A 14716-nucleotide genomic window follows, 5' to 3' on the forward strand; every position below is an offset into this window, starting at 1 on the left:
GACTTACTTTTTTTTTTTTCACTTACTTATTGTACAAACTTTTCTTCCTATCTATCCTGCAGGTAATACTTGCAGACTAAACTGAACCTCCTACAAGCACCTCTTTTCGTGATCAGAGGTTCAGAGACAATTTCAAAGGAAATGACATAGGCATTTTAGTACCAACTAAGACCATGACTGCGGTGGAACTCATGCCTGCATTAAAAAATACAAGAGAGATGGAACTGCAAGAGGCTAACTTATGCAAATTATTCAGGAGCTACAAGTGCCCTGAGGAGGCATTTACATGGCCACCACAGCAGACGTGTGCTATGCAGTTCTGGAATAACGCTGGAACAGAGGGGTTCAAAGTCACAAACAGTATAAAGACTTACTTCACTTACTTGTGGCTTTAACACATTTAAAGGAATTGTATAAGCCTTAGCTGAGCAGACCTCATACACCATGTCAAGAAAAACCACGTGACAAATGTGTTCAATGCAGAGGTCTGGCTCTTACTTTTAAGAAGCCAAACTCGGGAGAGCTTATCAGGTGATTAATGTACTGGTCACCCCTAGTAGTTCTGACACCGATGGTACAAAGGTCATACTTTCAAAACCTTGCATCGAACACTAAAGTGTTCCCACAGGAAGAGGTTTTCCAGACACAAAGTAATTTTTTAAGATGAGCATGCATTACTTCAGGGCTCACATTTTAAGGTGGCATACATTACCCCAGCGCTTATTCACCAGACTAAGCAAAACACACTTCTAGTTTGTAAGGGAATTTGAGTGGTGCAAATCGCCAACACCCACAGCTGCTAACCAAAAGGCAAGAGATGTGCATAAACCTACAGTATCTCTGGCAAAAGCCCGGTGGTCAACTTAAAAAAACAACAACAACAAAAAACGAAAAACAAAAAACTCTCTTTTTCGTGTAGGAAACCAAAATGCAGCCAAGACGAGGAAGACCCGGAAACTTAGGGGCCACGTGAGCCACGGCCCATTGGGAAGCATGGGAAGCACCCTGGAGGTCGAGGTAACGCTGGGGGCTTGCATCACCACAGGATCAACGTTGACAAATACCATCCAGGTTATTTTGGAAAGGCTGGTATGAGATGTTTCCACCTGAAGAGGAATCAGAGCTTCTGCCCATCTGTTAACCTTGACAAATGATGGACCTGGGCCAATGAGCAGACAAGAGGAAATGCTGCAAAAAACCAGGACTGGAGCTGCTCCCATCATTGATGTGGTGTAAGGCTATGTTAATTGCATGGAGGTGGGTTAATGAAATGTTTTTCCCTTAAAAAAAAATCACTTCTACTCTGACTCTTAGAAAGTCACATGAGTCTATATTGTTATTATTGTTGTTTTATGTCAAGTCACTTGAGACTCATAACGACCCCATGTACAACAGCCTTAAACCCTGATCTATCCTGTGCCAATCTTGCTGTCTCTAACACACCTACTCTCATTTCCCCAGACACTAATAAATCAACCCATCTCATCCTGGGTCTTCCTCTCCTGAACTGTCTCTACACTTTCCCAAACATGATGCCCCTCTCCAAGCACTGATCTCTCCTTACAACATGCCCAAAGTTACGTCAGATGTAGCTTCAGAATCCTTGCCTCCAAGGAGCAGCCTGGCTTCACCCTCTCCAGTATGTTTGTTCTCCTAGCCATCCATGGTATATTCAATACTCCTCTAGCACCACAGCTCAAAGGCATCAATTCTCCTTTTATCATTCTTAGTCATTATCCAGCTTTCTGATGCATACCAAGTAATTGCAAAGACCATGGCCTGTATCAGGTGCACCACAGTCTCCAGACTGACATCCCTGTTCTTCAGTACTTTGTAGAGGTCTCTGACAATAAACTTTTCCAATGCAATTTGTCTAGAAAATTTCCTGGCTGCTGGTACCAAGAATGATGACTGTAGATCTAAGCAAACTAAAACTGTTATAGATGAATCTATAACAAGCAAACTGAAGCTGTTATGGTGAATCTCTTCACCATCTTATCATGATGCTGCCAATCGGCCCCATGGTGAGAATCTTTGTTTTCTTGATGTTGAGTTTCAATCCATATTGAAGGCTGTGGTCCTTGATCCTCTGTGGCAAGCCCTTCAGGTCCTCCTCAGTTTCAGCAAGCAGGGTTGTGTCATCTGCATAATGCAGATTGCTGATGAGTCTACCTCCAATCCTGATGCCATGTTTCTCCTCATAGAGTCCAGCCTTCTGGATAATCTGTTCCACGAAAATATTGAAAGTTATGAAGATAGGACACATCCTTGGTGCACACTCTTTCCAATTTTGAACCACGCAGTGTTTCCTTGTTCTGACGATGGCCTCCTGGTCCAAGCATAGGTTTCTCATAATCACAATCAAGTGTTCTGGGTTCTATATAGCAAGTGCTATTGGTAGACTGTGAGAACCATCCTTCCCCTTTTCTCTTCCTAATTAATTCATTCTAAAAGCCATAAATAAGGAGAAATTAAGAGACAATGGATGTTGTAGCACAAGGTAGGTGAGGAGGGAAGGGAACAGGATATAAGAACAGCAGTGGCTGTGAAGATGACTCATTACATATAGAGAAGTTGTTCAAGTAAGTACTTGTATGGAGGAAAATGGAAACCTGTCTCAGTGTCAGCAAATGGAATTACAAATGTAAAAACATTCTTCAGCAGATACTGGATTAAACTGATGAGTAGATCTTTCTTTCTGTACCTCTCTTGAGGTTCATTCAAAAGAAAGGGGTGCAATTCCCTCCTTTATATAACATTAAATACTTGAGTTCTTTGCTGGGGTCACTGTGTCAATTTCTTTCATTAGGGATCTTCCTCTCTTTTGCTAACTTTCTATCTTTCCAAGCATAATGTCCCTCTCCAAGGAATAGCCTCTCCTAGCAACATATCCAAAGTAGGAGAGAAGCTTTTCCATCTTTGCTTTAAGGAGCACTCTGGCTGCACTTTCCATAGCTGTAGTTAGGGATATGGGAGGGTATCAAGGCCACTGCTCTTTTCCTGGATTTAACCAATCAATTTCTTTAACTCTTTGAACCCACTTAATATCCTTTCCTCTGAGATGGACTGATAGGATGTACACCACAAATTTTACAAAATAAGATATCTGAAACATGTTTCATTGACTATCAGTGTAAACTGTTTACAAAATTTATGGGTAAAAATGTGATAAGTAAGAATGAGAACCATACCATCTATAATATACCATTATGAGGCTGTCTTTAATGTTCTATGCTGGGTTCAGGGTTCAGTAAAGATTACCTAGAATCAACCCTGACTCTGAACTCTCTTATTCACGGCTCACATTTGGTGTTGGAGTGCTTACTGTGCTGGTTTCAAACGTGTTAAAGAAATTAATGCACTGGTTATATGTCCTGACCTATATTCCCAGAGAGCCAGGTGGGAGGTAGATGCTTCCGATCCCGTAATGGTGGAATCTACTGATCGAAGAGAAAAGCTTTTGAATATTATCCTTAAATTCTCATATTTTGAGAATATAAGAGACTTGATGTTCTGGCCTCAGAGCAAAGCAAACAGACAGTGCTTTAACATATTCTCTTCAGTAATTCCAAGCTGAAGAACACAGGAGGAAAGGCAGGATGAAGCACATCTTCTTTCACCTTTCCAAACCGAATGCATCCCCGCCCCCGCCCCGTTTTCCCTTCCAGCAGTGCAGACCGCTGCTCACACAAATGCTGAAGAGATCACTGTACCCTTTTCAAACGAAAATACTGAGACTGTGTCAGTTCTCACCGCTAGATTAAAATAAAAGGTACTCTAACTTTCAAAGCAGAATACTTTCTTGATCTCTTATCTGGTAGATATTATGCTCCTTAACCAACATATAAATGATCTACAGCCGTTAGATAGATGATTTAATTACTACGCTGTTACAGAAGCAAGTACGTATTTAATAATTTACATCCTAAAACAGGCAATCTGCTCTCTTAAGATCACATCCTTGAAAAGCCTATGAAGAAGTTCTACTCTGCACAACAGGGTCACCATGAGCTTGCAGCAACTCAAGGGCAACTAACAACAACAAGTTCAAGTCTGCTGTCTGGACCACACTGTTCTCAACAATCCTCACACAACAAGCCTACACTTGAGGAGTTAACACTAAATGCACGCTCTTGGACTCTACAAAGCACCAATACAAAAACATTCCATTTGAATAGTTTCTATGTCTTCTGTGAGATCATAGCCAAACACATAATCTACTATGTCACACAATGGCAGGACCCACAGAAGGTCCTACTGGGGGAGTACAATCCCAGGAAAACGTCTGTCTCTGTAAACAAATGTGCACACTTTCTTTCCACAATGAACACTATGTAATTCAATGCTATTCAGAGAAAGGAATGCTTCCCTTTCAGCTCTAGCATCAAGAAAACTTAAAGCCAAACACATTGTACCACAGTTATAATTAGCTCCTCTCAAGAGCCTGGTACCTTCTATTCCCTGTGCTCTTCTTAAACAGCTTATTATGTTTTATCTTTAATTGTCTTTTTTTATGATATATTTAATTCAATCAACAGGTTTAAATCCTTTTAAAAATGCCTCGAGTATGGATGTAAATGTGTGTATAATTTCTATCTCTTCTATTTTTCTAACTCTTGTCTGTCTGTCTCAGTTTCTGGCAACATTCTATTATTAGCTGGTCTAAACATTTTAACTGATACTGGCACATGGAGGCTAATTTACTAAAGACCAAACAGCTTATATAATTAACTCCAACTGTTTCCTCCCCCCAACCTTTGCAGTAGTCCGCAGGGTCCTCTTGCTCTTCATCATCGGAGCCCAGGATCTCCTCCTCCGGCTCTGGGGGAGTGGGGTCTGGCAGCGGTGGTGGCGGTGGCGGTGGTGGTGGAGGAGGAACTAAGGGAGCTTTCTGTTGAGGCTCTGGCCTGAAATAGTGGGGGGGGAAAAAATTTCAATTCGTAATAAATCTTACATTATGGACACATTGAAAATGTCTTTAAAATAAAACCTGTCATACTTTAAACTTCTCCATTACCCAAAGCATTTTTAAGGCTTTTTTTTTCACTAGGTTTCAGTATTTATGTACTGTCAACGTTACAAAATAGAAGTGAAATGAAGGCACAGAACTTGATGCTCAGTCGTATTATTTAGAAAGAATCACAAAGTTAAGTAGTCAAGAGTAAGCAGCTCTTCAAATAATAAAGGACCTTGGTTACCTTTATTTGAAGATCAGAATCTTTTTCCACAGATATAGAAAAGCTAGTTACTCAAAATAACTCATAACAAGAGAATTGATATACTTAGTAGTTGAACTACAATTACTTTTATCATTAAATGCAGGTTTCAGTAAGATTTCCTTATCAAGCTCAAAAAAAAAGGGCAGAAATAATGGGAGCTCTGGTGGTAAGGAGTTGCACTACTAACCCAAAGGAACATGGTTCAAATTCACTAGCTGCTCCATAGGAAATCTCTTCCCATTCAATTAATTGCCTCTGAAAATCCACTGGAGGGCCAGCTATGTGTCAATTCTACAGCACAGAACAACATAAGATTGCATATCTAGGACACTATCCAATACTAGAAAGAAATGGTTGACAGTCAAATACAAAATCTCAGTGGGTTTGAAAGGCTTTCAATGCTTTCTTCTAATAATCTCTAAAATGTTTAATGAGTTAGTTACTTAATACTGAAGTGCCCCTTTAGAGTAGTGGGAGAAGATCTTCACCCTGAAACCTACAGCATCCCTTTTCAGCAGGAAGTAGCTAAGAGAATATGCCATCCCCTTTTCCTTATGAATCAGGGTGAAGTCTCTCTCAGGGAGGAGAGCTAGGGAATGGCAAAGGACACACTGACAAAGGAGATTAATCAGAACTGGCTTTGACAAGCACTGTGGCAATGGGACAATTAAAACAGACTTTCAAGGGGGGAAAAAGAGGAACGAACTGGGGAGGAGGGAAGAGAAAATAGTGCAACAATGAATGAATGGAAACCCAAAATCTCTGTAAATGTTCATTAAAATTAATAAAATTTAATAAAAAAAAAAAGAATACCAAAGTACATGGCAAGAGTAATCTGTGAAGTGAAAGTTAAGATTATGTGCAGGGTGTATCAAGTCTTCAGTGGTCTGGCTGTTACATAATGATGTATGGCATATTAATGTCACTAAATATGGAATACGAAGGTGCACAGCAAGAGTAATCCTGTGAAGTGAAGGTGAAGGTTATGTGCACGGTGTGTCAACCCTTCAGTAGTTACATAATGATGTGGCTATCTCTTATTTTGTGTTCTGATGTGATCATCCTCATTTTGACATAATGGCAATTCTGGCATTAAGGCCTGGTCTTTAGAATCTAAGCGTGTTAAGTGAGAAACAGGTTGTTTTGGAATTTTTTTTTTAATTGAGTAGAAAAAACACACAATTATGTCACCTCATTACAAAAAGAATTTGCTTGCTAAAAAGTCCTGCTTTGAGATCTTACAAATCATTCCGCTTCCTTCAAATAACTATAAAAATATACATAAGACATTTAAAGTGTTCTCCCTATAAACCCCCTCCCCCAAATACAATACATAATACATCTGCATTTGTAATGGGGCTCTCGAAAATCAAAGTTCCCCTTGCGGTAGTACTGAACTCTGTTTCTGAGGGTTGCCCCAACAGTTTTGAACTGAGAAATTTTGCTCTAACGTTTCAAACCTAGATGTTAGAAACTCATCTCTCCTGTAACTGTCCTGACACAGAGACCATCAAAGCTCTTTCTGACCTGACCACAGGTGCATCGGTGAAATGTGTGCTCACTCACTGCCTGCAAATTGTAACTCAGAGCTGACCCTCCAGCGGGTCTTCAGAAAATGTAAATCACATGGAAGAGACTGCTCATCTTTCTCCCAAGTTCCTGGTGGATTCAAACCACCAGAGGTTCCCTACAGACTACGCTATTAGAGCTCCCTCTGAGTGAAAGGGAGTGCTCCCCAGAGTCACTTTCATTAGGGCGAGGGCAGAGGATCTAGGAGCAGGAATGTGGGGAGTAAGGAGAATTCAAACAGCTCTAGTTGGATAAAAAACTGAATTCACTCTTCAGTCCATCGTGGGTGCATTCTCTCCATTTAACAGCATCTCGACTTTTCTGGTCACACTACTAATCTCTACATTATAAAAGACTGACTCCAGATTCTGTCTCACCTCACCTGGTAAGGCAGAGAGCAAGTAGCCAGCTCTTAGGCTTGCTCTCTGAACTCTTCAGAAGGCTGCTGTCCCCAAATGAACAGAGCTTCTCCTCAGCAATATGACCAGGGAAACTGCCACAGCTATGCCCTTTTCCAAGCTGGACTTCTACATCCCTGCCAATTCTGGATGTGCCATGTAGTCTTTAAATTGTTGTCATTGGATGCCATCAACTATAACTCATAGGGACCCTCTGAACAGCAGCTCTGGCCATTGCGCTATCTTGTACCATCCTGACAACCTGCCATGCTCATGCTCACTGTGGTGCTCACTGCATCAGTTCATTCTGTTGAAGTTCTTCCTCTCGTCTACCAACTTCCTACCTTTCCTGGAGTGATGCCTCTCTCCAAGGACCAATTCCTCCTGAAAATATGCCCCAGGTTTGTGAGATGTCGTTTCCCCATGCTTGCATTTAAGGAGTACTCTGGTTGTGCTTCACTGAAGACAGATTAATCTGTTCTTTTGGCAGTCCATGGGATTCTCAATACCCTTCACTAACACCAAGATTCAAAGGCATAGATTCTTCTTCTGTCTTCCTTATTTATCGTCAAAGGCTTTCAATACACTACCATTAGTGTAAAAGTGAGCCACAACGGAAATGTGCCTTGCATAAAAAAAATTCAAGCTGTCACAGTAATAAAAGAGATGAAAGCAGTATGCAGGGGAAAATGTCAGAGGGCACGTGGAAAAGGTGGTGACCACATACCCTTGTTGTTGTTAGGCACTGTCCAATTCACAGCAATACTATGAACAACTGATCCGAACCCTATGCTACCCTGTGGATCCTCATCATCTCGGACACATTTGAGCCCATTATTGCTATCAGTGTGTCAGTCTATCTTGTTAAGGATCTTCCTCTCTTCCACGGTCTATCCGTGAATGTGAGATGAAGCTTCATCATCCTTACCTCCAGGGAGCATCTAGCTGTACTTTTTCAAGATGAATCTCTTCTTTTGGCAGTCCACGGGATATTCAGTATTATTCTGCAGCAGTACAGCTCAAAAGCATCAATTCTGCTTCTGTCATCCTATGTATTTATTGTCAAGCTCTCAGATGCATCCCCAATCAACACTCTCTGTACTAGCAGTCAGGAGAACAGAGGATATTTGCACTGGGCAAATCCGCTGTCAGGGATCTTTCTCTGACAATGATGTTAGTATGAAGACTAAAGTGTGCCTGATTCAGGTCATGGTCTTTTCAATCATTTGCTGTGCATCTCAGAGCTGATCATGTTCAGTTGTTGCTGTATACACTCCAGAGGGGTTTCTGAGGCAGAAAATTACACAGGAGGAGAATGTTCATACTTTTCTCACAGAGCAGCTGCTGGATTTGAACTGCATTCCTTTAAGACTGCAGGACCACTAGGCCACCAGAGCTCCCTGATCCCATATGTTACAGGCAAACCTTAAAGGCAAAGGCTGGCATTGATGACTGCTTTTAGCAAGACAGGAAAAGAATGTTTATAAGCTGAAAAGAACCTCTATTGGTTTCTACTTGCCAGAATTGACGAACACTCAAAGCTGCAGCTCCCTGAGTGACAGACAGCAGAAGCGTGGTGGTGATAAAAGTCTGAGTTAACCTTTCCTCATGGTGGAATACTAAAAGGGAATAATCACAACCAAACACCCACATAATTTCCAAAATGCATCCAAAAATTCCGACAGACCTTATGGTACTACAGTAATCGTTTCTGGCCTTCTGGCAGTGTTGCAAATGCTCATTTTCATTTCAATAGATCTGCCGTTAGTTAAAGCTGAGTGACCTCAGACCAAAGTGATAGAGGGTACTGAAGAAAAGCAGGCAGAACAGGAAAAAGAACAGATGCCTACTTCCCAAGAGTGACAGAAAAGTTGGACAATATTGTTGAGGGGTGGGGGGGAGGAAATATGAAGAACGACTCTTGAAAAGTTAAGACATAATCTTCCTATAGGACAAACCTGTCCAATCACAAACATTTTGAAAGTCTGTTTCATTATAATTTAGGAATCTTATATAATAAAACCTGAGTAGATTAAAAAAATTGCATTGCATCCACTACAGGCATTAATGGAAAGAAAATAAATATTATTCTACTAAGACAAGTTTCCCAACCTTAGTACTATTGACACTTTAGGCCAGATAATTCTTTGTGGACTTTTTTGTGTGCGTGCATTATAAGACGTTTAGATGCATCTCTGGCTTCTACTCACTAGATGCCAGCAGCATTCCCAGTCGGGTCCATCAAACTAAAGGGTCTTCAGAAGTTGACAATTTCCTCTGGGGAGCAAATCATCCCCAGGGGCGAGTCACTGCATGAGCAGTGTTTCTGATACACAGCATGAGCTTAAAAGAGAAGACAGGAAGTTGTATTTGTTGAAAGGTAGAAGAGACTAATATTTATGGGTCCATTTTTACTTTAGAGATTCAGACACTGTCATCATAACATAAATATTTGTGTCTCATTCATTCTCCACCCACTTGGGGAGCTATTCACATCTTTTGCTAAACACTCATACTAGCACTTTTTGTGCTGTCAGGGATGCCATGTTGAGTATGTAAGCAGAAAATCACCCAAATGCCTAGTCTCCCAAGTGAGCATCAGTCAGGGTAACTTGAAGTATAGAAACATTCAATAATGTTGATGAAGTATTTCAACTGGCTGTCCTCAGGGAGTGAGGGGTATTGCTAACGCAAATGCCTCAGGATGCAGTTCCAGTCCACAACTGCTCAACTGGAAAAGATGCAAACTCCTGTGCCATTTATGGGCTTGGAACACCCTGAGAGGTCAGCGATGAGCTGGTGGTTCTTACTTGCTGGAATGAATTTGAGTTCAGTATTGTCTTTAACATCTAGAAGTGTGCTCTCCAATATGGTTTCCACACTGTGGTGAATAACAAATATCTGAGAAAGGACTAAATTGAGATGTGTTGCCAGAGTAAATTGTATATTAGATGTCTAAAACTTAGTATGAAAAACAGATATACAATTTCTAAAAATGTTATTATATGTTGGTTTGCATACAAAAGTATACACTGTGTTTCGTTTATATACTTTGTGTTTCATTCATTTCTCCATTCACACTGGGTTTCACTTATCGTTCCCATACACTGTGTTTTTAAATTAATCACCACTGATCCATGCCCACCATGACTCCACCTCTCCCCACTGGATCTGTGCTAATTCCTTCACTCCTTTACTCTGCCCACAAAGCTCTGCAATCTCCAGATATCCCTCCTCCTTGTTAATAATTTTCATAATTAATACATGATAAAAATATAGTATTTTATTCATTAAAATTTATTACTAAAATTTACTTCACCCAATTTTAAAAAATGTTACTACCAGAACATTTTCAATTCAAATGTGACCTATTTTTATGTATCTGCTCAAAAGCATGACTCTAAATCCTTCATAAAATTCACCAGAGGGCCAGCTGACTCTCATTTTCAGAGAAGCACGATTATGAGTGATTATTATTTTTTTTACATCTTCGCCTAATGTCTTGCTTCACACAAATTATCACCACATCAATTCATTATACAGTTTTACAGCAATTTTTGTTATGCACTGTTGAGTCAACTTATGACCTTATGAACAATGGCTCTGAACCTTGCGCCAATCTCATAATCTCCAACACACCTCACCCATCCACTGGATTCTGACACATCCTATTAATCTCTGTTACTGCCCATCAGGAATGAAAAGTCTGGTAAATGTCTCAGAGGATCAATTTTACAGGCCAAAGAAAACAGTTAAGGCTGGAACCTTTTAAGCTAATTTCTGAATGTATATCAAGTATGTCAGGTGACAGGTATATGTTCATATATCAACTGATCAAATAGTAAAACAACATCCTTCAGTCCTAACGAAGACCATATATAAGCAAGTGTGGCATCAGGACTGGAGGTAGACTCATCCACAATCTGCGTTATGCAGATGACACAACCCTGCTTGCTGAAAACTGAGGAGGACCTGAAGTGCTTGCTACAGAAGACTGCAGCCTTCAATACAGATTGAAGTTCAACATCAAGGAAACAAAGATTCTAACCACTGGACCGAATGGCAGCATCATGATGATAATGAAGAGATTCAGACTGCTGACAGCTTCAGTTTGCTTGAGTCTACAATCAACACTCTTGGTACCAGCAGCAAGGAAATTAAAAGATAAAATACATTGGGAAAATTTGCTGTCAGGGACATCTCTAGCGCACTGAAAAGCAACAACGTCAGTCTGGAGCCTAAGGTGCACCTGATACAGGCCATAGTCTTCACAATTACTTACTATACATCAGAGAGCTGAAGAGTGACTAAGGATGATAGAAAGATAACTGATGCCTTTGAGCTGTGGTGCTGGAGAAGAATGTTGAATATACCATGGACTGCCAGAACAAACAGCTTTGTCCTAGAGAGGGTGGCAAGGATTCTGAGGCTTCGTCTGAGATACTTTGAGCATGTTGCAAGGAGAGACCAGTCCTTAAAGAGGGACATCATGCTTTGGAAGGATGGAAGGGTGGAAAAAGAGAAGGAGAACATCGATGAGATGGACTCCTAGAATGACTAATCAGGGTGGGTGTGTCGGAGACAGGGAGACTGGCACAGGATAGAGCACGGTTTAGGGCTGTTGTACACAGGGTTGTTATGTGTCACAAGTGACTCAATGGCACCTAAGTATATGAGATGTAACGGGGACAACAGGCATGAGCTATACAAACTTTTTCAACAAGGGTGTCAAGACAAGTGAATGAAAAAAAGAACACTAGTTTCAAAAAGTCATAGTGTAATTAAGTCGTCCCCCATCTCATCACTCATACAGAGGCTGCAAATCACACAAGAGAAAACGACTCACCTTTCTCTCAGGAGCTCTGATAGATTTAAACAGATATTAAGCTGCTGCCTCTGGGTTGGTAGCACAACTGCCCACAGACCAGGCTGGCAGAGCTGCCTTCTCTACCCCATGCACACATACAAACTAAACCAAAATGAACCAAGAGTCTAAATGAAAATATTAAACTATGAAACTCAGAAGGGGTGGGGTTGGGTGATGACACCAAATGTATAAACAACCAAAGAATAAAATGAAAATTAATTAGAAACTTTTTGCGTCAAAATACATAAAGAATAATATATACACCTATCATTTCCTGGTAACAGCAAATGACCTGGTGTCATGTCCTGGTGTTTTCAACAGTTGGAATACATCCAAAATCTAGTTTAAAAAAAGATATCAGCCTCAAGTGCTACTCTCTCTCCCATAAAATCTATTAGTTCTACCAAATAATGGCAGAAAATATTTGCAAATCATTTGAGAGACATGCATTCAGTATAACAAACTCTTAAAAGGCTAAAATAAAAACAGCTCAGTCAAAATGTGAACCAAAGAAGTAAATACATATTTCATAAAAGATGATACATAAATGACAATAACCACTAAAAAAAAAAAACCCAGCCAACCACATTAATCATTATGGAAATGAGAATCAAAACTCCAACAAGATTTTCACACCCACTAAGCTTTTTTAACAAAAAAAAAAGAAAGAAAAAAAATACCACAAACCCAAAACCAGACAATGCTGTGTTGACAAGGACAGAGACACGAGAGCGCCTGTGCATGCTGATGGTAATGTAAAATGGCAGAGCAACCTCGAAGAGTTTGGCAGCTCCTCACATAGAATCTCCGTGGGAATCAGCAGTTCACCCCAAGTAGGGACAGAGAATTGAAAACTACAGTCATACAGAAACTATATTAAGAATATACATAGCAGTATAATGCAAAATAGTCAATAACTAAAAAACCCAAATATCCATCAATAGATGATTAATTAAAGAGCATTTCCAATAGAAAATACTAATTCAGCAATAAAAATACTGATACATGTTAGATAACTGGTAGTTTTTATAGCTGACATCCAAGCAGATATATGCACACCAATGTTTATTGCAGCTTTGTTCACAATAGCAAGGAGTTGGAAACAACCTAAGTGCCAATCAAACGAATGGCTAGAGAAGCTGTGGTATATTCGCACAATGGAATACTATGCTGCATTAAAAAACAAGGAACTCATGCAATATTATTCAAAATGGTTGACTCTGGAGAACATTATGCTGAGTAAAATATCCCAGTCACAAAAGGACAAATATTACATGATGCCACTGTTGTAGAATGGGACTGTCCTTGGGGTTGGGGAGAGACTGAGTAAGATGAGTTCAATAATGTATACTGCACTGAAACAGAGGAGGGAGAAAACTGTTTAAAACAGATATATAACTAGGTATTTCTGTCATCACAGGAGACCAGAGCGAGGGCTACATGGTGGAGGGGACCTGGGGGAGGGTTTGTAAAACAATGAAAGAATCTTTTCTTTTACTTTTCCATAATTTTTGACTCATGTACTTATAACTTGTTAGTCAAATTTGTGTCTTCTAGGTTGCAACACCCCCATGATACATCTTCAAGGATATGAACATGTACGGCCAAACACAATCAATAAGAGTGCATCTGAATTCCAAAATCAATCTCCATAATAGTCTATGTGTTTCCTACTGCCAAAGGGGCCCTTTAGAGTAGTGAGAGAAGATCTTCACCCTGAAACCCACAGCGTCCCTTTTCAGCAGGAAGTAGCTAAGAGAATACACCATCCCCTTTTCCTTATGAATCAGGGTGAAGTCTCTCTCAGGGACGAGTGATAGGGAATGGCAAAGGACACACTGACAAAGAAGATTAATCAGAACTGGCTTTGACAAGCACTGTGGCATTTGGACAAGAACAAACTGGGAGGAGGGTAGAGAGAATAGTGCAACAATGAATGAATGGAAACCCAAAATCTCTGTAAATGTTTATGAAAATTAATAAAATATAATTATAGAAAAAAGAAAAAAAAAGATAATTGGTAGTTTTTAGAACTATGCTAAGCAGCAAATGTCCAAATGTCCTGCTCCTCAGGAGAGAGATGGGCAATCTCCACGCTTGCAATTTACAGCCTATAAAAACCTGCCGCAGGAGGTCTGACTCAACAGCAACGAATCTGGGGGTTGGTTTGCTTATTTAATAATCTATTTCTCACACAGATACTCACTCACTGGCATAAAGTCTGTCCTCACCCTTCTCCACTGGGCTCCTGATGCAATAAAAATTCCAGAGGAGGAAAATACCCCACTTTCTCAAATAAAACCATTGGTGGGTTCAAACGACCAGACAAGCAGAGGTAGCAGCACAACTCATTATGGACTACCTCACCAAAGCCCCTCATTTCACAAATGCACATTCTGTTATCAAACAAGGCAAAAGGGGAACAGTTTCAGCACAATGCACACATCATCTGCCTGAAATCACCATGACAACCAGTTGAGAGTTCCCATGTTCTTCCAGTTGCTCCTTCACTTTTTTAAGCAGAGAAAATGACAGGAAATGCATATATTTGGCAGAAATAGAAGTTGTCTTCCTCTTTGTTGTGAGGCTTCATGGCAATTGTCAGACCTCAAAAATGTAATTCAATTAGTCTTTAACCAAAGTAATTTTTTTTAAAAAAAAAG

General features: G+C 40.2%; 1 protein-coding gene across 1 annotated transcript in view; it reads right to left on the minus strand.

Moving 5' to 3' along the window:
- SRPK2 (SRSF protein kinase 2) overlaps nucleotides 1-14716 on the minus strand; it is a 131811-nt gene that overhangs the window by 55787 nt on the left and 61308 nt on the right. Inside the window, exon 2 of the mRNA XM_006882616.1 lies at nucleotides 4756-4907. Within this exon, the coding sequence (XP_006882678.1) occupies nucleotides 4756-4907 (152 nt within the window). The remainder of the gene's footprint in view (nucleotides 1-4755; nucleotides 4908-14716) is intronic.

This window comes from Elephantulus edwardii, unplaced genomic scaffold, assembly GCF_000299155.1.
Source record: "Elephantulus edwardii isolate Elephantulus edwardi_28Jun2011 unplaced genomic scaffold, EleEdw1.0 scaffold00022, whole genome shotgun sequence".
NCBI classification, from domain to species: Eukaryota; Metazoa; Chordata; class Mammalia; order Macroscelidea; family Macroscelididae; genus Elephantulus; species Elephantulus edwardii.